Below are 24973 nucleotides of genomic sequence, written 5' to 3'. Positions count from 1 at the left end.
ACCCAAACAAATCAAAGTTTTTTTTGTGTTAAAATACTTTGTGCAAACTTATTAGATATGTATAGTTCAACTCGGTTATTTACTCTTTGGCTGTGGTATGGTCCCAATCCTGACCAGTCTTTAAGAATTGGCATATGCTATTGAGTAGGGCAAAAGCCAAATTCACTAGCAATTTTGAGAAGGAAAAAAAAAAGGCAGAACTCAAAACACAGATACCCATTAGTGATGTCATCTTTAAAAACAGGCATTGCATTCATAGACTAGGAAGATTACAGTCCTCCATGATTACTCCCTGACTACAAGCAAAATAAACACCGAGAGGTTAAATAAGGCAGAATATCCTATAGTAAAATCTAGAACTGCTGAGATCCTTTCCATTCTTCATATGAAAGTTCATTCATTTCAGACATTATCTTTTCTGCAGTGCCAGACATAGAATTCATGTCTCACGTACTTTACCACTGAGTCACATCCCTGATCCCCTCAACCTTCCATACATTAAAAACTATTTTAAGTGCTAGAGTTTCAAATTATAGCTGAAAATATATAATAAAGAACATGAAAAAGATATTCAGTTGGAGAAGAAATTACAGAAATTTTCCCACTCCTATAAACTGGCTGTAGTACTAGCTACTCTCTTGACAGAGAAGCTGCCTGAAAGAATAGTTTATACCAGTCTTCCTCAAAGTGGGTGATTCTGTCCCCTAGGAAAGAGTGGACAGATCCTGAGGGAGAGAGTAGCTTTGGGTGCAACTAGAGAGTACTTTCTGTTTAAGATTTCTGGGGCTAGGGGTCGAGAAATAGTACAGTGGGCAAGATGTTTGCCTCGCACACGGCTGGCCTGGATTTAATCCCTGGCATCCCATAAGGTCCTTCGAGTCCAGCTAGGAGTGATCCTTGAGCACAGAGCCAGGAGTAAGCCCTGAGCACTGCCGGGTGTGGCCCCAACAAAACAAAACAAAACTTTCTGGGGCTAGAGAGATAGTATAGAGGTTAAGGCACTTGCTTTGTATATAGCTGTAGCCTGAACACTGGACTGAATTCCAACACCACATATGGTTCCTTAAGTATCTTCAGAAATGGCCCGAGTCCTACTGAGTGTGGGCACCCCCTCCCAATCCCCTAAATGAAGAAGGTAGATTTTCAGCAGAGGCAGAGGGACTGAGGGATTTTTCTTCCTGAAAAAAGGATGATAGTTAAATGAGTTTGTGAACCTCTAATCTAGACAGTCTGCTTTTGTATAGAATTAAGAACAAGCATTTGGGGACTTTACAGCAATATGACATGTTATGACCATGAAGCCCAACTTCAGTGGATTTCTGCTGCTGAGCAAAGGTCAGTTCAGCTGTCATCCTGCTTGCAGGACACTTTGCACAAGGCTTGAGCGGCATATTAGTTATGCACAGCAGGACTATAGTGCATCTATAGCAGGCTGGGAATGACTCCAACTGCCCTTCACGCACATTTGAAAAGCCCTAGTCTATACCAGTTTCACTTCATCTCTTGTCCAGTGTTTCAGCCATTAATCATCAATCGATTTGCCCTCCCTACTGCTGAAGATACCACAGGAAGGCTCCTGACCTCCCTTTGTTTGGCAAGGTTCAATGGCCTCCCGCCTGTCCACATGATGAGACACGTCTACAACATTACAATGCGTTCAGATACCTTCCTTTGGTGTGTTCCAGGCTTTTTATTTTTAAGGGGAGGGGAGGCACAGCCAGTGGTGCTCAGGAGCTACTCCTGGCCGTGCTCAGTGGACCATATGGTGATGGCAATAGAACACAGACCTCCTGCAGGCAGAGCATGTGCTTCAGCCCATTGAATGATTTACTTCTCTGGCTCCTTAGTCTGTTTTTCTTCTGCTACATGCATAGATGTTGGGCAATCATATTGTGCCTGGCAGTTCTGTTATTCATGATTCCTGTACTGCAAGTGATTTCGGGACAGGTGCACTGCAGCCAGGTGTGTGCCAAGCACTGCAACATCCCCTATAACAACTCAAGTACAGAAATAATGTGTTCTGGCAGGGAAAATGGTTAAAGGGAGGGAGTACCTGAGTTTGATCCCTGGCATTATATGCCCCCCTAAGCAATGCCAAGATGGCGCTGGTAGTATTCATCACTGCCGAGTTCACAACCAGAACTGTCAGACAAGTATCAACTGCTACTACTGGGAATAAGTATGACTTCTAGGTATTGTGCCACTGTGCATGGGATCTATTAAAAAAAACAAAAAGAGGGGCTGGAGCAATAGCATAGCGGGTAGGGCGTTTGCCTTGCACATGGCCGACCCAGGCTCGATTTCCAGCAACTTATGTGGTCCCCCGAGCCACTGCGAGGAGTAATTCCTGAGTGCAGAGCCAGGAGTAACCCCTGTGACCCAAAAAGCAAAAAAATAAAATAAATAAATAAAAGGGCCAGAGCCATAGCATAGCAGGTAAGGCACCTGCCTTGCACACAGTAGACCCAGGATCAATCCCCAGCACCACATATGGTTCCCTGAACCAGACAGGAGTGATCCCTCCAGGCAATGCCAGGAGTAAGCCCTGACCACTGCTGGTTGTGGCCCAAAAACCAACCAATCAAATAAAAGGAGCACCAATCACCACTGGTGAGTACATCTGTAAGCACTCCAGTGAACCCCTAGAGAACACTCTACCCAGAATGTGTGTGTCATGTCTGAACATGTGACCCCCAGTGAGCACAACTACATCAATCTGAACTTCCTCCCCTCTCAATCATCCCATCAGCACCAAGAGGGAAATACGCAAAACATGTAGTATTTGTTATGTATAAGTCTTGCATTTTTCATTTAATTATGAAATTAAATCTTTCAATTATCCTACAAATCTCTCAAATACACCCACCCCCAAGGCACTTGACACTGCCATAATTAAGGCCTTTGGACTGCTTTTAACTGCTTCAGCTTCCCATGCATTCTGAGAACTGTCATTAAAGTGTCAGATTTGTTGCAGAAAGACACCAGTCCTCTGCTCAAAATCCTGTTTGTTAGCACTGAATCCAAGGGCCTTCATGATCTGGCTCACGGTCACTTTTCCCAGGCATCACTTATCACAGAGCTTCACACTACAATGATGCATTGAAAGAGTCTATCTGCAAAGCTTCTGAAAGCTTCTCTTTTTCCAGAACTATTCTTGCACACTGATTTCTGGTGCTCCTATCTTTCTTCACAAGCCAACATTAGCTCAAGCACAAATTACTTCTAAAGCTTTCCTTCTCAAAACCCTTCCAAAATGTATCAATCCCCCTTCTAAATCTTGTGAAATATGATATTTTTCACATAATTACCCATTTATATGCTTGTCTTTCCTGTACTAATGTAAACCTTGAATCCATGAACGATGCTTCATGTTTGCAGATCTCATTTTATCTGATGATCTGAGTAACTGGGCAACAGAGAGGAGGTATTTCCAGAGTGATTCATAGTGGCCAAGATGATTATGTTTCTCCACAGCAGACATAAAATTTGTTTGTTAAGTCAGAGACTACCAGACTCTCTTGAGATAGTACACAAAATATAAACTCTGAAATATGCATCGTTTTTGGCTTAGTACAAAATATTTATGTACGGTGTTTTACCTTTTAGTAGGGTATCAAGAAGATGAAAGGATGATTTACACTTTTACACTGTGCACCTGGAATTAGCGTTTGTATAACTGTACCATCCACATACCAGGAAAAAAGTAGAGCTCTGAGAAACTGAATATTGTTATTTTGTGAAATAACTCCTTTGGGGAGCAGTAAAATCTTGAGTATTATCAAATCCCAATGAAACAATAGTAATAAGTATGAGAACACAGGAAAAATTTGCAGCATTATATATTTATGGCAGACAGCACCAAGTCATGCAGCAAGCATTTAGGTAGGTGTGATGCATAATTTCCAAGCTCTGATCCTCTGTGGCAAGAATCATAGTGTTTCCTTCTGTGGATGAAAAATACTAATGAATCTGCACAAACAGTTATTTAAGAATATTGTCTTTCCTCTTACTAGCACTTACAAATAACTTTAGTTTTTTTTCTATTGGAATCTCCTTACTGGATAAAATAGCCCAACAGAGAAATTTTTCTGCAATATACAAAATTAGCACATGACTGGGAGCGAGGGGTGCATCTTTCTATTAAATCTAAAGTTCAGGGACCAGAGAGATAGTACAGTGGGTAAGGCACTTGCCTTGTACATAGTCAACCCAGCTTCAATACCGGCATTCCATATGGTCTGCTGAGCATCACTAGGAGTAATTCCTGAGTGCAGAGGCAGGGTAATCACTGAGCATTGCCAGGAAGGGTCCCAAACCCAACAAATACATACATAAATAGAATCTGATAGTTCAACAGAGAACTTTTGGGACCAGATGAATCCAATTATGCCGAGAGTGGCTCCCAGGTTCCCTGAGCACTGCCTGGGAAACATTCCCCCCAAGTTAGATCATGATCTATTTTCATTCTTTTATGCATTTTCCAGAGGTTTCACACTGAACCCATTTTTTTCCCCCCAAAATACAATTGTTCTAAAAACAATTGTTCTAAAGAGTTATCCAGAATATCAATCCTATTAGCTTAGTACATTTTTTTTTTACTTTTCTTGGTTTGGAACCATACCCAGCAGAGCTCAGGGTTTACTCCTGGCTCTGCGATCAGAGATAATTCCTGACAGTGTTCAGAGGACCATGTGGGATGCCGGGGATTTATCTGGACTGTTCCCTGTCCTCTCTCCAGTCCCAGCTCAGTGCATTTTTGAAAGGCTTTCTAATGAAGTATCACTAGATTTTCATTTCACCTAAGGCTAACTTCTCAGATGCTATTAATTTATTAAATTGCCAAAAATCTGAATCAAGTAGCAAAAAGAATACAACCTCCCTTCTCCAAGTGGCAATAACACTGCATAGCACTTGAACTAAATCCAAAAATTTTCTATAACCAGAACACAAGATATCTATCTAATACAATCACTTGATAATTCATTTTATCTGTTTCTGGGCCGTACCTGGTGGTGCTCACGGGTTACTCCAGGCACAAAGCTCCAGGGTTGCTCCTGTCAGGAGACCACGCGATGCTGTGATTGAACATGGGGCTCCTGCTTTCAAGGCACATGCTCTAGTCCACTCAACTACCATACTAGTCCCACTTGAGAACTGCTATACAGTAATTATAAACCACCTTTCTTTAGCAAAGACCCAAAAAACCATATAAGAAAAAAGTGATAGTAAATTAATTATATAACAAATGATTCTTTTTCATTGGGAATGGGGGCTGGGCCACATCACAGTGCTCTGGGCTTATTCCTGGCTTTGTGCTCAGAGATCAATAGTGGCAGTGCTGAGGGGACAACGTGTGGTGGTGGGCATCAAACCAGGATGGGCCTTAACCTTTGCTAAAGGCAAGTGCTTGAACCCCTGTTCTATCTCTCTGATCTGACAAATATAACTCTAATTATTTCAGTGTACAGTCATTACCCATTATGCAATGGTATTAAAGATTATAATTTCGCCAGAGCAATAGTACAAAGTGGATAGGGAGCTTGCCTTGCACATGGCTGACCCTAGTTCAATCCCTGGTTCCCCATACAGTTCCTTGAGAACTGCTAGGAGTGATCTCTGAGCATAGAGCCAGGAGTAAACTCTGAGCACACTGGTTATGGATCCAAAACAAAGCAAGATTATAATTGATAAACATGGCAATGGCTTAAAGGAATACACGTAGTTTTTTTTTTTTTAATAAATTCAGTTATTCTTTTTGAGTTATACCTGGTGATGCTCACGAGTTACCTCTGGCTCTGCACTCAGGAGTTACTATTGGCAGTGCTCAGGGGACCATATGGGGTGATGGGGATCAAACCCACATTGGCCTTGTGAAAGGCAAACACCCTCCCTGCTGTATTATTGCTTCTGCCCCGCATATGGTTTTTTTTTTTTTTTTTTTGGTTTGCTTGTCTTTTGAGGACCACACTTGGCAATACTCAGGGGCTGTTCCTGGCTCTGCATTCAGAAATTATTCCTGGAGGTGCTTGGTGGATGGGTTGGCTGTGTACAAGGCAAGTGCCTTATCTGTTGTGCTATCACTCCAGCCCCAGAGTGCATGCTTTTTATTCAGGAGAACCCGCCCTCCCAACCCAAGTAGCATAGGGGGAATGACTTCTGAGTACCTCTTTGGCTGTGGCCCCAAAGCTAAAATTAAGATTGTAAAGCTATTTCTCTTTAAATTAAAAAATTTAAATCTAGGGCTAAAGCATTAGTACAGTGGACAAGGTACTAGTCTTGTATGCAGACATACATGCAATACATACATGGTTCAACCAGCCATACATACAGGGTTCAATCCCCAGCACCGTATTAAGGTCCCCTGAGCCTTGCCAGAGTGATCCCTGAGCAGAATCAGGATTAAGCCCTGAGCACAGATGGGTGTGGCCCCCCAAATAAAACAAAACAAAAAGTTAAATCCAAAAACTCCCAGATAAAGTATAAATCTAAAAATATTTTCAAATTAAAATAGTTATTATATTCTTCTCACTCATAATAATACTTTGAAATTAAAAAATTTCTAAATATTCATTTAGAATTCATTTCTTGTTGACAGTTGTCAACAAGAAGAGTATCAAGCTTTGATCCACAGCTATTTTATATGTAACAAGAATTAAAAACTAACTTAACATTTACATAAAATTCATTTTTTCTCTTTTTAATTCTGGTACTAGAAATCAAACCCAGGATCTCACAAATGTGAGCCAAGTGCTCGAAATTGAGTTATGTCCCCAAACTCCACCGAAAAACCCTTTCACTTATTTCACAAATAAATCTATGACTTTCACAACATTACTTCTTTTATGATACAGTAATGTTTTATGATTTGTAAGACAAAATATCTTGGTGTTACCTTTTATAAAACTGTTTTAGGGGCTAGTACAATGGATCAGACACTTGCCTTGCATATGGCTGAACTGTGTTCAATTCCTAGCATCCCTTATGGTCTCCTGAGCCTTGCCAGGAATAAGCCCTAAAAAATGAACCCCCCCCCCCAAAAAAAAACCAAAAAAAAACCCCAAACTGTTTCTAATTATGCTAGTTTGGGAACAGCCTTTCTTTTGATCTGGTGATTTGGTTTGCAACTGAAAAAAAAGTGTATGTGTATGTGGGGGGGAAATAGACCACAAGAACAAGAACATTAGAGGGCTTTGGGCTACAAGCCCAGAAATTTTGTAATTCACTCATTCATGATTAATTACCAAAAGGAAAAAAAATTTAATTCCACATTAGCAACATGTAAAATTAAGGGCTGAAGCAACAATACAGTGGGTAGAGCATTTGCCTTGCATGTGGCTGACCCAGGTTCGATCCCCAGCATCCTATATGGTCCCCTGGACACCACCAGAGGTAATTCCTGAGTGCAGAGCCAGGAGTAACCCTTGAGCATCATCAGGTGGACCCAAGAAGCAAAAAATCCAAACCAAACCAAACCAAAACAAGCCAACATATAAAATTAGGGGGTGAAGCAATAGTACAGTGGGTAGAGCACTTGCCTTGCATGCAGTCAACTCAGGTTCAATTTCCTTAATGCCCCCACACTGCCAGGAGTAATCTTATTAAGGCAAATATGACCTCTAAATGTTGGTATTTTAGATAATTCACTGGGATAGAGTAATGTCTCCTTTGTGTGTGTAACTCAGCAATTTTATAAGAACACAGTATTCAGCCATGCTTTGTTTCAATGTAGTTAGGCATTGTGTTCTCAAGCCCTTCCTCTGAATTGATTTACTTTCTATATACAGTTCTAACAAACTTGCTTTTCCAAAAGTCCATAAGAGGGAAAGTAACAATTAAGAAAAGCTACTAAATAAAAATCCTACTAATAATAGTAAAATGCAGATGAGAGCTTGTAATATGAAGTCAAAAGAAAGCCTTCTAAAAGACAAAGTTTAATCTGACTCCACTGAGGTCAATTATTTAAGAGCAATACTACACTTTAGGACACTCAAACTATGATGCTAGCACATAACCAAAATTAATGATATTAATAAATTAATGATTTAATACAGTTTACTTTATTTAATTATATCCTGATATCAGTCTATGCTCAGTAGTAACCACACTCCTGGTTTGCTTGGGATTGTCACAGCTAAAACTTGTCCAGTCATAATTATTTATAGCTCTCTCTTTCACTATCCCAGGTTTGGATTATACATTTTAGGGTTATCCTACGGAGTGCTTACTGTGCACCAGGAACCTTTTCAGGTATTTTCACTGACCCTCACAATGCTTTTGAGAAGACGATAATTATTACCCACCCTCCCTTCAGAGATAAATTAAAACTCTAGTAGTTAAATGATTGATCAAATACTAAGACTGACACTGAAATCCTAGTTTTAATCATTAACCACGATAACATACAGTACTCACGGTGATTCAATAAAATTTTAAAAATTAAAAAAAAATAACATACAGTACTATCTCTGCTTAGAAAGGAGGGTAGCGGAGGAAAATATGTAACTTTTAGGAAAACTGCCAATTTGGAAAGTGATTCTGGAATCCTAATAGTTTCCACAATACCAGAAACTTAAAATACTCAAATAACTAAGATAAGCTTTAAAGCACAAAAATATTTGTGATCTTTGAGCATGCGCTTTCTTAGAAAAAACAAAAATTCCAAGTGTTTTACAAATCCTTTTTGTTTTCTGTTTCTGTTTTGGGCCATAGTAAGCTGTGCTCAGAGCTTACTCCTGGCTCTGCTCTCAGGAATCACTCCTGGTGGGAATCAGGGAACCCTACGGAGTGCTGGGGATTGAGCCCAGTGCTGGGTCAGCCTCATTACAAAGGCAAACTCCCTGTCCACTATACTATCTCACTGACTCCACAAATATGTGTATGTATATATAGGTATATATTAATTTTTTTTCCCCTTGGATTTGGGGTGGGAATAAAGCCCAGGGTCCCAAACACATGAAGCATGTGCATCAATCACCACTGAGTTCCTTCCCAGAACCCCTCAAATCTTCTCCAGACACTACTTTAAAAGCCTTGTAGTCTTGAAGACCTGAGTTTGATCCCCAGCACCAAAACAGGAAAAGAACCCACAATATAACTATTTAGCAGTTATGACCTACTGAAAAAATCGTATTATTCCATCTTTTCAAAAAGAAAATTAATAACTCACCACGTGTTATAATACAGAGTGAAAAGTATACTGGACTGGAATCAGCTTTGCTACTCAATATCTGTGATGATGTCCCTTAACCTCTCCAAACTTCAGTTTCCTCTTGTGTAGCAGAGAAATATGGTTAGCTGCCAGAGGACCTATGGAGATCAGATAGATTTCAAGTGCCTGGACAATGAAGGACTATGAATTTTAGTATAACTAGTCATAGACTTTTAATGACTAGGAAAAGTTTATGCCAATTGTTTATGCCAAATAATTCTCCATTTCTTGTTTACTTCAAAACCATTTTGGTGAAAATAATGACATACACACAAAAAAAAGAAAATTAGATAAAAACCCTAAGTATAAAAAATATACTTCATTCTAAAAAATAAATACTATGTATCAACTGAGTCCTTAAGCTAAAATTACTGACTTGTTAGAAAAAGACAAAGGTTCAAAGAATCACAATCTTAATTTTTAACTGGTTCTTTATCTAATTACACTAATTGAGGATAATTTAAACAAATTAAATTTTTATCAAAAAAAATTTTTGTACTTGAACCTCAGCAAGCACATGTAACATGGTGATCACACTCAACTTGTGAATTAAAAAACTGAGGCTGAGAAATTAACTGACCTGCTTTATGACAGGAAATTGAAGTTGAGGAATGATTTCCAATTCCACAATAAAAGAAAGTTACTATGTGGATGGTCTGGAGCAAGCCTCAGATTCCTTTACTGAAGTGAGACAGAACATTTTTAAATCCATGCTGTCTGAAAAGTAGTATTTGTTAAAAGTCTATCTGCACTGGCAGCATTAGTATTCTTGGAAAAATGAAAATTCTGCATGTTTTAACCTCCACTACTTTTTTTTTTTTTAAGTTTTTGGGTCACATCCGGCGATGCTCAGGAGTTACCCCTGGCAATACTTGGGGGATAGGATAGGGTACAGGTGATCAAACCCGGGTTGGCCATGTGCAAGTCAAATGCCCTATCCACAGTACTAAAACCCTAATTCCCACTATATTAAATTTGAAAGCTAAAGAACTATTAAGAACAGAGTCAGATAATTTTTTCATAGTAGTAAACCCAATATAAAACTTTCCGATCCCTTCTGTGATTTACAATTGCTGAGACTGTTCCTCAACTGGAAGCATTTTAAGAATCTTCTCCCAAAACTTATTTGCTAGATTCTATAAATTAGCTGCTACAAAGGGTCTTTATCACAGAAACTCAAACATAGTAAGAGGCTTTTATCCAATCTACTAAAGAGGCACACTAAATACACAATGCTGGCCACATTATTTTAGACCATGATGGAAAACAACAGCTGACAGCCAGTTTTGGACAAATGCCAACTCTTCCCATTTGTTTGAAAATGTTAAAATTAATTGGTACAACACTCAGTTTTCAAAAATTATTGCTATCTCTAATGAGAAAGTGTATGAACAAAAATCCTAAAAGCCAGGTGAAAGATAATGGTGCCTCTCTAATCTGCAATTAGCTTTAAATTTTTTAATGTTCTATAAGAAAAGACATCTTAACAGCTTTACATACTTTCATATATTTTATTTTTAAACACTTATAATTTTGCAAGCTAGCAGTAAAATATTACTTCTCAATATCATTTCTCAATATTTTTTTCAAATACTGTCCTCAATATTTCACTAATTAGCACCGTATACCTTTTAAAGCTAACTGGAACACTGTTTCACTGTGAATGATTGTAAAACAAAACGGTCATTTCAAATGCTAAATTTGTTTCAAATAATGTGAACCACTAATTTTATCAGTTTTTGGCTTTATGCACAAAGATAACTCAAGGATGAACTATTAGCAGTTTTGTCAATTTAACAAACAAAAGTACCACAGTTTGAAGCAACATTTAATCTCCGAATTATAGCAACAAAGAGGCATGTAAGAAAATTGCTAAAAATCCAAAAAAATACCAAAAAAAAACCCTTTGTAACTTAAGAGTCCCTGTCTTTTAGAATAAATAAAAATATTTCATGGTAAAAATACCAGTTACACATATGGTTTAGTATATGCCAGTATTTTCATGCTTTACCTATCAATTCTGCCTTACCCAAAAGTCATCAAAATGTCCAAGACAACTCACAGGGACAGCTGGAAGCCTGAAATAAAATTATGCGGTGCAAAATATGCCAAGCCATTCATATTTAACGCTTAGACATTTAACTTTTTATTTTTTTCCTGAAAAAAAAAATCTTTTGAAAATATGGAAAAATCTCAAATCTCTTCCACATTTTTTTTTAAAGGAGTTTTCATGTCCGGTTTTTGGTAAGAGCATTCTTTTAGATATGAGGTTAAGTTAAGTTCTAAGCCACAATTAACCGCTTACTAGCATGCCTGTTTTGCATACCAGTAGAATCAAGTCCAGTTTTGCCATTTGTGGATAACTATGACAAGATACAAAAGCATGTGTTTGCCATAAATAGCTCTGGCTAACAGCAAACTCCTCAGAGCAAGCAGATCAAATTCTCTATAAGGAAAGCAGACTGGAAAACAGCCAAATACCACTATTAATGTTTAAGACTCCTACAGCAGTCATTTTTTTTTTCTAATTTGCAAATTATACTGCAAATACTAACTGAAGTGAAACATGAGAAGCATTAAACTTCTGAAGGGCATTTTTCAAATTATTTTCACTGACCGAACAGGCAATAAAGCTTCTTGTTTCTACTACTCAACTATTTAGAAATGTAAATTAAGAAATAACTAATTTATCCAGCAAATAAGTCAGACATTGAAGAGTAAGTCAAACTGAAAACACACACATATAAACCAAAAAAAAAAAACACCCCTAAAACTTCTGCTCTATTAATACAGGAAATAAATAAGTAGAAAATATCTCCTTCTAATATTTATATTAGCTGGCTTTAGGATAGAATATTTTAAAACCAAATAAACTAGCAAACTAGAAAATATCATGAATCAATGTTATATAAAAAAAAAAATTCTTAAGTGTCCAGCAGTGTAGTAGTTGTTTACCTTAAAAGTTACTTTGTATTATCGTTTAGCAAAATGTCCAAGGAAAACAAGTCAACATTCTGTAATATGCCACAATTTTTATTGCAACGTGGCCACTTTTGTGAGTGGGGTTTGATCTCAAAAACAATGTTCCATTTAAGGCTCTTTTTATACAGAAATTGCCATCAAGACTGATATTCAAAGTATCTTGGGTGTTGCAAGACTTACATGGTAAACATAAAACTCCTATACTTATTCAGTAGTGGACATTCAATGGGAAACAAAAAGACATTAATAACAGCTATTTCTTTTAAGATATGCAGGTCAAAGGAATGAACACTGAGGTACTACAATAAGTTGATAACACAGTTAACACAACTTAATTGGCATTCCTTTTTTGAGGGTGGAGGGAGTTAAACTCATTACAAAAAAGTGCTTTCAATGCATAGTGTTACATCCGTGCTGCCATGTCACAAAAAATAGGCTTGCCAAGGCAGGTGAGGTGTAAGAATGCTTGAGCCTCACAGAACTGCAATCAAGTGCAACTATAAATAATACTGAATAAAATTTACCATCTGACCAGTGGATAATACTTTCAAGGCATTCAATTAGCTTATCCGTTGCAGTAATCTAAGCTATTCACATTGACAATCACATTCATTGTAGTGCTTGCTGCAAGGGAGGCATACAACCAGTTGTTTTGGCTAAAATATGACAGGAAGGCATTCCTTGGATTCTACATAAAAGTAACAGTATTAAACAGTCTAATGGCAATCACTGATAGGCTGCTTACATGAATGATATTTCCTTCATTCATTGTGCTGAAAAGACCCAGTGGGAAGATGGGGGGCAAAAACAAAACAAAACAAAACAAACACCTAGTACTATTCCAATTGACAGAGCTGAAGAAATGGAAGCTCCTTAAGATCCAGGTGGCACATTATAATGGTTTTCCTTCAAGTGAAACGACTACGTTGCCTCCCAATTTCTCGCCAAGTGTTGAACGGTCCTTTATATCATCCAAGCCATTTACTTGCCACTCGTGTTTAATACCTATAAAGAAAAAGCAGTGTTCCATTATCTTATTTTAATTAAGAGTGCGCAATTCCTATGCACAAAGTACTTAGTTTGTACCTGTAAATTTCTTTTTAATGGCGTCTTTAGAGCTAGCATAAATCATCTTGCTTTTTAAAGGTGCACTTTCAGGAGCCCTAAAGGGGGGAAAAAAAAAGTTGTTGAATCCCACTAGAAAGAAAAACAAAGGCAAAACTGACTATGTTAATAACAATCCTTGCATTTTAAAAGTACGTTTTTCTTTTGTTTTTACACACCAGAATATAAATACTAGGTCTTCTTTCTTAGACTCTTTTGTTTCGTATGTGGCATCGTACAAAGCATATCGGCAATCATTCAGAGGTAGCAACTTCACAAAAGATGTGTAGGGGTCCTCTACAGTATCACCAATGTCACCCACCAAGATCTGCTTTGCTTCCTCTACAATTATTTGTCTTTTGTCATCGCTTAAACAGAAGAGAACTGCTTTCTTTCTTTTTTTGATCTCCTCTTGTGTAGAAGATTTCCTTACTTTCATATCATTAAAAACTTTGATGACTTCATCATTCACTGTAACTCCAGAAGCCTGAAAATAAAGAACAGCACACATCAGAACCGGTATTTTTGGTTGTAACCAAACTTACTTTTTTGCCCAGAAAGGATCCACTTTTCAGTCTGAATACCAAGAACTTCATCTTACTCTGCACAGACTCCAAGCAGATCTGCCCGTTTTCAAGCGTCCGCATTACTGGGGAGCCTACGGATCCTAACGAACTCATCACGCCCCATTCATCCTCTTTACAGAAGTTTGGAGGTGCCAACACATCGGAAGGTGGCATGAAAAGGACAAATACAAGCCGTCCCATCCCTGAAATGTTTCCTATTTCACTGGGTGATGTCAGAGCTTCAGGGGCAGGAGCAAAAATACCTTTTGTATTGTGTCAACTCGGCAGGCCTTAAAAAAAAAAAAACCCACACTTTTGGATTTCAAGTGAATACTAGTACATTTTTTTTTCCCTTTCAAGTCATCCTCGCCAGTGCCAGCTTCCTCATAAGGAAAGAGACTCCGAGTGTGAACTCCAAGCCGCCCACGGCTACGACGGAACTGCCAAGTGAGCCCAAAGGCAGACGCGCTCCAACTAACGGGTCTAGTGGGAAAAGCTGGCGGCGGCGGTGGTGGCGGTGGCGGCGGCGACAAAGCGTTTTCCAAAGCATTTTCCAAAGAGTTTCCCAAACGTTTCCTCCCCTCTCCCCGGGCAGGGGGCTGGGAGTGGGGAGAGTGGGGCGTTCCAGGCCGCCCACCTCGTCCTCGGGGAGCAGCAGCTCTGGCTCCAGGGCACACCCCGGCCGGCCGAGCGCGCGCGTCAAGTTCAATGAGGGGGGAGCGAAGGGCAAAGGCGGCGCGCGCGGGGCCCCGCAGACCCTCCCGCGCCCCCCGCGGGTGGGGGAATCCCCCTCAGCCCTCGCCGCGCCCCACCCGTGGCCCTCCGCGCACCCCTCTCCGCCCTGGGGATCAACCGGGCTGCAGGGCCCGGGCTGACGGGCGGGAGGGCAGGCCAGGCGGCTGGCCGGAGCGGGAGCCGCAGCGCAGGGGCGCCCACCTCAGGAGCCAAGACCAGGCTAAAATGGCGGCTTCCCTCGCAGGAGCCTCTCTGCGGGGCCGCGCGGGGGGCTCGGCGCCCCCTCGCCCCGGCCCGTGCACCCGTCTTACCATCGTGCCCGCGACTCCGGCTGCGGCGGCGGCGGCGGGGGCTCGGGCGGTGTGGCCCTGGGACGCGGCGAAGGCGGGGCAGGCGGCGGCGAGTGCGGGGCACGCCGGGAGCTGCAGCCCGGGAGGCGCGGCGGCGGCGGCGGCGGCGCGGCTCGGGGGCTGCGGACGGCGCGCGGGGCGGTCACGTGGCCACGCCCCGGGCCGGCCCTTCCGCCTCCCGGCCCCGCCCGCGTCCTCGAGCTGACCCCGGCGCGCGCGCGGGTGCCCGGGGCTGGCGGGCAGTGGGGAGTGAGGGGGGAGTGCGGACGCGGGGCGCCGCCTCTTAACACCCCCCCACCCACCCACCCCGCCGGCCCCGGGAGCAGCGCCGGTTCCCCGAGGGCACGTTTTTCACCTAAGTCCCCGCGGGGCTGGGCGCTAGGGAGGGCAAAGACTGGTCTCTCCTCCGCCCGCGCCTTCCTCCCCCGGGCCGGGATTCCGACGTCTGGGGTCTTATTTTTGGGGGGGTCAAACCCCCGTCAGAGGCGAGGTAAATGGATTTCGATGGCCTGCCTTCAACCAGCTGAGAGTACACTCACGAAAGGGTCGCCCCGTTTGGTCGAATTACTCAGCAAAAAAACGGAATCCAGACAAGTGTCTTAGCACCTGGCTTTTAAAGAGTCCGGTTGAAATAATAACCATAGCGGGGGTGGGGTGGGGGAATGCGGCGTAACGTCCTTGTCATATCCACTTAACGTCCTCGGCATCATCGGAAATGAATGGGTCGTATGCTGGACTGGTCGACTTCGTGACAGCTGGACATGAAGGTAGACCCAAGAGTAAAGATTCCTCGCTCGTAGCAAGCGCAACCTCTTCGAGCAAAGCTGGTACAACTGAGCCAAGGCTCTTCTCTAACTAAACCCCTTTTAAAACACTTAGTACACACGTATCCAGTCTATCATCGAAAATTTTGTCACTTTATACTTCGAGGAAGATTTCATGCCAACGCTTTGTGCTGGAAAAAAGGCTCAATGGGTAGAAGCACTTTTTGCACAGTCTTGCTTAGATATTCAGCACCACTCTGAGGTTATTTATACTCCCGCCCCCAGTACAGCTGGGTGTAGCCCCCCAAAAAACAAAATTATTTAACACTTTATGACTTTGCAGTGTAGTGTTACAAATGAACACCACGTGCTTATCCATTTATATTAAAGGAAGACTCAAAACTGTCGAACAACTATGGGCTGATTTTCTCCCCTAAACATGTATCATTTCCTTCTTACCTTATTCATTTGTGGGATTGGTAAAATGAATTCAAAGTTCTGGTCAATAAACCTGTTTTGTGAAGAAGACTTACAATAAAAGGGTAGAATTGTTACTGCCCAAATGCCAGAAACAAGAGAATAAGTCCAGATAAACTTTGAAGCAAACTAAACCTTAGGTGCGCTTATAGGGACAGAAACATGGGATAGCATTTGGGAGGTTTGGGTGTTAGGTCTGGCATTGCTCCGTCCACCCATAGAGGATTTCAAGTCCTGAACATCTCACCTCAGGTGTACCCCCTGTTAAACTCTAAATTGTCTTCAGAGGGTGGAAAGATATATAGGGATTAAGACACTTGCTTCATGTACAGCTGACCAAAACAAAACAAAATAAAAACAAAAATCTCAAAACCCTTTTCAGTTTTAAGACTGGGTTCAGAGGGATACTTGCCTTGCATGCAATTGACCCAAATCAATCCAACCATCTATGGTTGAGATCCCAAACAGAGAAGCAAAATTAGTTCTTTTCAGTGTTTCTAAGAAAATGATGTGTATATAGTCTCAGGATTAAGTAATCTTAGGGATGGAAAACTCAAGAGAAAAAAGGTTTTTTTTTTGGGGGGGGGTCACACCTGGCGATGCACAGGGGTTACTCCTGGCTTTGCACTCAGGAATTATTTCTGGCGGTGCTCAGGGGAACATATGGGATGCTGGGAATCAAACCTGGGTTGGCCTGCTATGCTATCGCTCCAGCGATAAAAAGTTAAAAAGATTAACTTTTTAAGAGAAAAAGTTAATCCCTTATTTGTACAATAAAATCTTAGTATCCCATTTTTATTTCAAGTAGAGGATATAGATGTTGCCCAAAAGCACGGACCTAGTTTGTTTGTATTTTGACCTGGGCCACATTCAGCAGGGCTCAAAGGGCTACTGCTGGCTTTGCACTTAGGAGTTGTTCTCTGAAGCGCTTGGGGAACCTGGGGTGGGGTCTGAGATGGAACCTGATCTCCTGAATGCTAAGCACAGGCTCCAGCCTTGCTGAGTCATCTTTCCAGCAGCACCACCTCCTTTTCAATGTCCATATCTTGTGTCTTGTCTTTATGCTGTTTTTGGTCTTTGGGTCACACCCAGTGATGCTCAGCGCTTATTTCTGGCTCTGTGCTCAGGGATCACTTCTGATAGGCTTAGGAGACCATATGGGGTACCTGAGAGCAAACCCAGATTGCCCATATGCAAGTTAAGCACCCTACTCCCTGTACTATCTCCTACCCCCATCACTTTTTTTCTGAATGGGATTGTTTATTTAGATCAGACACAAAATCCAAGAAGAAATTTATCAATGTCTCATGTGAATCCCAAGAGAGTGAATAATAATGCATTTAGCTGGCACATTACGGGTTGTGAAGCCTTTTAACTCTCTCACGGATCCAAACAAGTTATAGGGACTCAGGGCTCTGAACATCAGCTATGCACTGAGTATCAGAAACTCTCCTTCTTAAACTTTCTTATGGAGTCTCTCTCCCTTCTCAGTCTTGAAATTTGCAGCAGAGATATTCTGCAGCAGAGGTCAAATCCCGAAGAGAGACCAGGTTTGGGAACACCAGAAACTAGAGGAGGTGTCAGAACCTCTCCCATCAAAACTGGGGACTCCAAAGATATTAGTCACCAACAGCTGTGACATCAAAGTGCTTTTCAAGCCTTCCTGTTGTCCTCCTCCTCTCCAGACAGGGTTCATACTTCCTAGACACCATTCTATACTTCCTGCAGGATTATTTTCCTGCAGATATTTTTGTCTTTGTACATATTTTATTGCTTTGTAATTAACTTGGTTCCTTTACTTAATTCTCCTCTTCCCTTCCCCGTTGTTGCACTGATGAGGATGGTACATGCTCAGGGGTGATGATTGCACACTTGGTTATGATGCTCTCTGGGGCTTGTGCAAGTCAGGTATGGTGCTTGCACAGGTTCTCACCAGGGGTTGCATTCATGTAAACAGTGGTTTTTGCGCACATTCTGGCTATAGTGCTTGCTGGGGTCACTGTAGTTTCACAGTTATTGGCTAAGGGTGTGTTAGCTTGTTTATGTGGGACTCAGGGACCATAATGGGTGCCAGGGATCAAACCCCTGTGGGCTATATACAAGGCAAGAGACTTACCTGCTGTGCGCTCTTTTCTGGTTCCATATTTTTCATTTTCTTTTTTTTTCTTTCTTTTTCTTTTTTTGTTTTTGGGCCACTCCAGGTAATACTCTTGGTTTATCCTTGGCTCTGCACTCAGGAATCATTCCTGGTGTTTGGAGTACCACATGGGATACTGGGAATCAGACTCAGGTGAGCCATGTGCAAGGTGTTTACCCTACCTGCTCTACTATCATTCTGGCCTCATCTTCCCATCCCCCTGGACTGTTTTTTAAACAGGGTCTCCTCCCTTGTCAGCTTGGAGATCAGAATTGAGGTTTTTTTGTTTGTTTGTTTTGGTTTGGTTTTTGAGCCATACCCAGCAGTACTAAGGTTTTTTACTCAGAGTTCACTCCTGTACCCAGCAGTACTCCTGGTTTTGTACTCGGAGTTCACTCCTGGCAAAACCTGGGGGACCATATGTGGTGCCCAAGCACCTACCTACTGTACCATCACTCCAGCCTCAGAAATTAGTGTTATCAATGTGTTGGATTGGGGCCAGAGAAATGCAGCCTATTTGGTTTTGATCTCCAGCATCCTATATGGTTCCCGAGCCCCACCATGAGTGATTCTTGAGCACAGAGCCAGGAATAAGCTTTGAGCACTGCCAGGTGTGGCCCAAAAATAAACAAAATCAAAGCTTGGAAGTGTTGGCTATACTTCATTGCTTTTGGAATCTGTAGGAGAATGCATTTCCTTGGCTGTTTCAGCTCCTACAGGCTATCCACATGCCTTTGACTGTGGCCCCAGCCAAAAATCACACCCCACTCTGCTTCAATTGTGACCTCTCTACATCATTGACACCTGCTCCCCTTTTCACTAAGGACCATTATGGTTATTTGGAGCCCACATATTTTAGGATAATTTCCCATCTCAAGATCATTAACTTCATCTGTAGATTTCCTATAGCATTTGCCCTAAGCACAAATTCCAGGGTTTAACCCAGGGACGTCTTTAAGAGTCACTATTCCACTTTCCATACCACTCCTATACTCTCTAATAAATTTCAAACTCAAGTAATTAACAGCTATGACTGAAGGTTCCTGAACACCCAGTACTAAAATCAACACCTAAACTACAACTTTTCCCTATGCTGGAACCCACATGGATGGCAGCAAAGAATAACCTGGAGGGCATAAGAAAGAATGACTTCAAAGAAGATGGATTTCAATAGAAACTCAGCTCTGACAGTCCTCATGCTGTCTTGGGAGGTTTTCCTCACTGCTCTCAGATTGTTTCCTCTCTTGTAAGATGGGGATTATGTTACCTCCTCCCTTGAAGGATAATGGTGAGGAGATCGAGTAAAATGATATCTATAAAGTACTTTCCAGCAGAGGGAAAGGAACCCTGGGGCTATATAGCTGCCGTGCAGAGTGAAGGTGAGAGCATGATTTCATCGATGTACAGAGACCCCAGTTATTAATTCATCAGGGTCAGTTTGTTTAGTCAAGATTCCAAGACAATTACGCCATCTTAATTACTTCATATTCTACTAACAAATAATGTAATTAGAAATCCTTGGGGCATGTAAAAGTGTGATATCTGCCCCCCCCCCCACACGTGTTATCCTGTTGTTCGTTGATTTACTCAAGCTGGCATCAGTAACATCTCTATTCTTCCCAGCCCTGAGATTTTTTTTTAATTTTACTTCAGTTTTTTTCTTTTTAATTTTATTGAATCACTGTGAGACAGTTTCAAGCTTTCATGTTTGGATTACAATGTCACAATGATCAAACACCCATCCCTCCACCAGTGCACATTCCCCACCACCAATATCCAAGGCATACCCCCTTTCTCACCCTCCCCCTGCCTCCATGGCAGACAATATTCGCCATACTCTCTACTTTTGGGCAAAATAGCTTGCAACACAGACACTGAGAGGTCATCTTGCTTGGTCCATCATCTTCTTTCGGCATGCATCTCCCATCCCAACTGGTTCCTCCGGCCATCATTTTCTTAGTGATCCCTTCTCTATTCCATCTGCCTTCTCCCCTCTGCTCATGAAGCAATCTTCCAGCTATGGGGCAATCCTCCTGGCCGTTGTATCTACTGTCCTTGGGTGTCAGCCTCATGTGATGTTATTCTGTATTCCACAAATGAGTGCAGTCCTTCTATGTCTGTCCCTCTCTTTCTGACTCATTTCACTTAGCATGATGCTCTCCATGTTTATCCACTTATAAGCAAATTTCATGACTTCATCTCTCCTAACAGCTGCATAGTATTCCATTCTGTAGATGTACCAAAGTTTTTTTAACCAGTCATCTGTTTTAGGGCGCTCGGATTGTTTCCAGATTTTGGCTATTGTGAACAGTGCTGCAATGAATATATAAGTACAGATGTCATTTCTACTGTGCTTTCTTGCATCCTTGGGATGAATTCCCAGAAGTGGTATTACAAGGTCATATGGAAGCTCAATTTCTAGTTTTTGAAGGACTGTTCATATTGTTTTCCAGAAACCAGCCCTGAGATTTTACCAGTCTCTCCTTACTCGTCTTTCCCAACGATTGGAGGCTCCTTCAGGGTCAGGGAAATGAGACCTATCATTACTGTTTTTTGGCATATCAAAGAAGCCATGGGTAGCTTTCCAAGCTCTGCCCATGCAGGCAGGATACTCTTGCCAGGCTCTCCGAGAGAGGTATGCGTGTGTGTCTCTGTGTGTGTGTATATATATATATATGTATTATTCTTTATGATTTGTTGCCTACTGTCTGAACTCCATCAAATATGGTGTGGCAATTATGGAAAATGGGTAGGAAGTGTCTTATAATGTCGCACGGAAAGCATCCTGGAGCATGGCGGCGGTTGGGTAGTGGATGTCGGCTGCCGGGGCTGGGTTCGTTGGGGCGGGGCGGGTTCTCACCCTCCTCCCTCTGGAGCGCCCCGAGAAAAAACAGCCTGGTGTGGCGTCCCACACACATACACGCAAACATATACCCACATGCACACACATGTACCCACATACATACATACATGTATAGACACACATGCATGCACCCACATGCACATGCAAACATGCACACACCCTTTCCCTCCCCAGAGCCCTCCCAAGACCTATCTAAAACAATAAATCTGGAAGATTATGTTAAAAATTTCTATCTGGGCTTTACTCTGTCAAGAGACATCATTCTGATTCCATAGTCCCTTCCAGATAAAGACAACTGTAAGCTTTGAAGTGCTCACTATTTAAAGATACAATTCTACACACAGGTCTTCTTTACCCTGACATACTCTTCACAACCCACGCCTAAGGTAAAAGCCTGGGAAGGAAGCAAGGCAGATTTCTCTAACTTTAGAACTGAAAACTGAACACAGTAGGGACTAAGGCCCCTCTGAGAGAGCAGGTTTCTCTGATTAGAGGAAAGTCCAGGGTTAGAATAAAGGCTTGGGATAAGGGTATTAGAAATAAGTTGAGAGTCACAGTTAGGGCTAAATTTACAACTCGAAACACATTGGGAGGCTACTGATTTTGAAAATTAGGTTTAGGGTCAGAGTTAGGGTTAGAGTCAGGGTTAGGGCTAGAGTTAGGGTTAGAGTCAGGGTTAGGGCTAGAGTTAGGGCAAGTTAGTGCTCTGACTAAATCCAGGGTGAGTAATAGCATTAGAATTAGTGTTGGGGTTAGTGTTAGGCTTAAGGCTAGGCCTAGGTCTAGGGCTAGGACTTGTATCATTTGTATCACTTGTCATCATGTTGATTCTCGATTTGCTCGAGCAGGCGCCAGTAACGTCTCCATTTGTCCCTATCATGTGCTAGTGTAGCCCAATGATATTTGCTCGCTCCAGGAACAGGAAGAGCCTCAAATCGTTCATTCAGGGTTTTGATGAAGAAGTCTGACCATCTCGTTGGTGGGCGGCCACGTGGTCTTTTGACGTCCTGTGGAATCCAGTCGGTAACAGCTCTAGTCCAGCAGTTGTCTCTGAATCACATTACGTGTCCGGCCCATCTGATTTTCGATGTCTTGGCAAACCAGACAGCATTCCTGATTCTTTTTTTAAAAAATTTTTAAAATTTTATTGAATCACCGTGAGATAGTTACAAGCTTTCATGTTTTGGTTACAATGTCACAATGATCAAACACCCATCCCTCCACCAGTGCACATTCCCCACCACCAATATCCAGTATATCCCCCCTTTCCCACCCTCCCCCTGCCTCTATGGCAGACAATATTCGCCATACTCTCTCTACTTTTGGGCAAAATAGCTTGCAACACAGACACTGAGAGGTCATCTTGCTTGGTCCATCATCTTCTTTCGGCATGCATCTCCCATCCCAACTGGTTCCTCCAGCCATCATTTTCTTAGTGATCCCTTCTCTATACCATCTACCTTCTCTCCTCCCCTCATGAAGCAGTCTTCCAGCTATGGGGCAATCCTCCTGGCCGTTGTATCTACTGTCCTGGGGTGTCAGCCTCATGTGATGTTATTCTGTATTCCACAAATGAGTGCAGTCCCTCTATGTCTGTTCCTCTCTTTCTGACTCATTTCACTTAGCATGATGCTCTCCATGTTTATCCACTTATAAGCAAATTTCATGACTTCATCTCTCCTAACAGCTGCATAGTATTACATTGTGTAGATGTCCCAAAGTTTCTATAACCAGTCATCTGTTTTAGGGCACTTAGCTTGTTTCCAGATTTTGGCTATTGTGAATAGTGCTACAGTGAATATATAGGTACAGATGTCATTTCTACTGTGCTCTTTTGCATCCTCAGGATATATTCCCAGAAGCGGTATTGCGGGATTGTGGGGTCATATGGAAGCTCAATTTCTAGTTTTTGAAGGACTGTCCATATTGTTTTCCAGAAAGGCTGGACCAGTTGGCATTCCCACCAGCAGTGAAGGAGAGTCCTCTTTTCCCCACATCCACGCCAGCACTGGTTGTTTTTGTTCTTTCGAATGTGTGCCAGTCTCTGTGGTGTGAGATGATATCTCATTGTTGTTTTGATTTGCATCTCCCTGATGACTAGGGATGTGGAGCATTTTTTCATGTACCTTTTGGCCATTTGTATTTCTTTTATGAGGAAACTTCTGTTCATTTCTTCTCCCCATTTTTTGATGGAGTTGGAGGTTTTTTTCTTATACGATTCTACAAGTGTCTGGTATATCCTGGATATTAATCCCTTATCAGAAGAGTATTGGGTAAATATTCTTTCCCATTCTGTGGGCTTTTTCTGTATTTTGGTCACTGTTTCTTTTGAAGTGCAGAAGCTTCTTAGTTTGATGTAGTACCATTTGTTTATGTTTGCTTCCACTTGCATGGTCAATGCTGTTTCATCCTTAAAGATACTTTTATGGGGCTGGAGCGATAGCACAGCAGGTAGGGCGTTTGCCTTGCACGCGGCCAACCCAGGTTCGATTCCCAGCATCCCATATGGTCCTCTGAGCACCGCCAGGGGTAATTCCTGAGTGCAGAGCCAGGAGTAACCCCTGTGCATTGCCAGGTGTGACCCAAAAAGCAAAAAAAAAAAAAGATGCTTTTAGTGGGACTGGAGCGATAGCATAGCGGGTAGGGCGTTTGCCTTGCACTCAGCCAATCCAGGTTCGATTCCCAGCATCCCATATGGTCCCCTGAGCACCAGCAGGAGTAATTCCTGAGTGCAAAGCCAGGAGTAACCCCTGTGCATCGCCGGGTGTGACCCAAAAAGCAAAAAAAAAAAAATGATGCTTTTAGCTTCAATGTCATGGAGAGTTCTGCCTACATTATCCTCTATGAACCTTATAGATTCATGTCTGATATTGAGGTCTTTAATCCACTTAGATCTGACTTTTGTGCCTGGCATTAGACAGAGGTCAGAACAGAGTTGAATATCTTGTCACAAACCCCCAAATATATGGCCACTTAATCTTTGACAAAGGAGCAAGGAATGCAAAGTGGAACAAGGAAAGCCTCTTCAACAAGTGGTGCTGGGAAACTGGATAGCTACCTGCAAAAAAATGAACGTCCCTGATTCTTGACAGTCGATGGAGGTCGGAACTCCGATTCCTTCTCTCACTTGAGTGAAACGTGATATTCCTAGCATAGCTCTTTCGATTCCTCTTTGGGATACCCGAATAGTGTTCTCATCCTATTTGCGAAGGGCTCAGGTCTCTGAGGCTAGGACTAAGATAAGAATATCTTTTGAGGGCCTAAAGGATTGTACAGTGGTTAGAGTGTTTGCCTTGCACATGGCTGACTCAGGTTTGATCCTACATATGATCCTCTAAGCCCCAGGAGGAGTGATCTCAGAGCTCAGAGCAAGGAGTAAGTTCTGACGGAAGTAAAATATGGTCCCGAAACAAAATAATAAGAATAAGAGTATCTTCTGAGGCTCCTTGTTCCTCAGCGTTACAGTTAGGATTAAGGTTAGGGTTAGTGCTTTGGCTAGGATTAGAGGTAGGTTTGAGTTTAGGTTCAGGCTAAGTGTGAGATTAATGTTAATTACATGGTTTAGTTTAGAGTTAGGGCTTGGGTTAAGGTTATTGTTAAAGTATGTTAGGGTTAATTTAGGATTAGCATTATACCTAAGAACACTAGGGTTAATGTAATGAAATATAACCAACAATTTTATTTTAGTTTCATAAAACTAATTTCTCATTTATGACCTCTAGAACTATAATAAACAAGTGTGGTGATTTGTTACTATAGCCACAGGAATAGGCACCGTGTCTGACCT

At 41.9% G+C, this 24973-nt stretch overlaps 1 protein-coding gene across 1 annotated transcript; it reads right to left on the bottom strand.

The window, feature by feature from the left end:
* Positions 1 to 10705: 10705 nt before the first annotated feature.
* Positions 10706 to 15064, bottom strand: CFL2 (cofilin 2). Its single transcript, XM_055133097.1, has 4 exons — positions 14907 to 15064; positions 13474 to 13781; positions 13277 to 13353; positions 10706 to 13195 (listed from the first exon to the last, which is right to left on the bottom strand). The coding sequence occupies exons 1-4, from the start codon at positions 14907 to 14909 to the stop codon at positions 13083 to 13085; spliced, it is 501 nt and encodes a 166-aa protein (XP_054989072.1). The 5' UTR covers positions 14910 to 15064; the 3' UTR covers positions 10706 to 13082.
* Positions 15065 to 24973: the final 9909 nt, after the last annotated feature.

The sequence above is a fragment of the Sorex araneus genome, chromosome 3 (assembly GCF_027595985.1).
Source record: "Sorex araneus isolate mSorAra2 chromosome 3, mSorAra2.pri, whole genome shotgun sequence".
NCBI lineage: Eukaryota > Metazoa > Chordata > Mammalia > Eulipotyphla > Soricidae > Sorex > Sorex araneus.
Note: the sequence above shows the minus strand (reverse complement) of the source record. Positions and strands in the feature narration are given on the sequence as shown.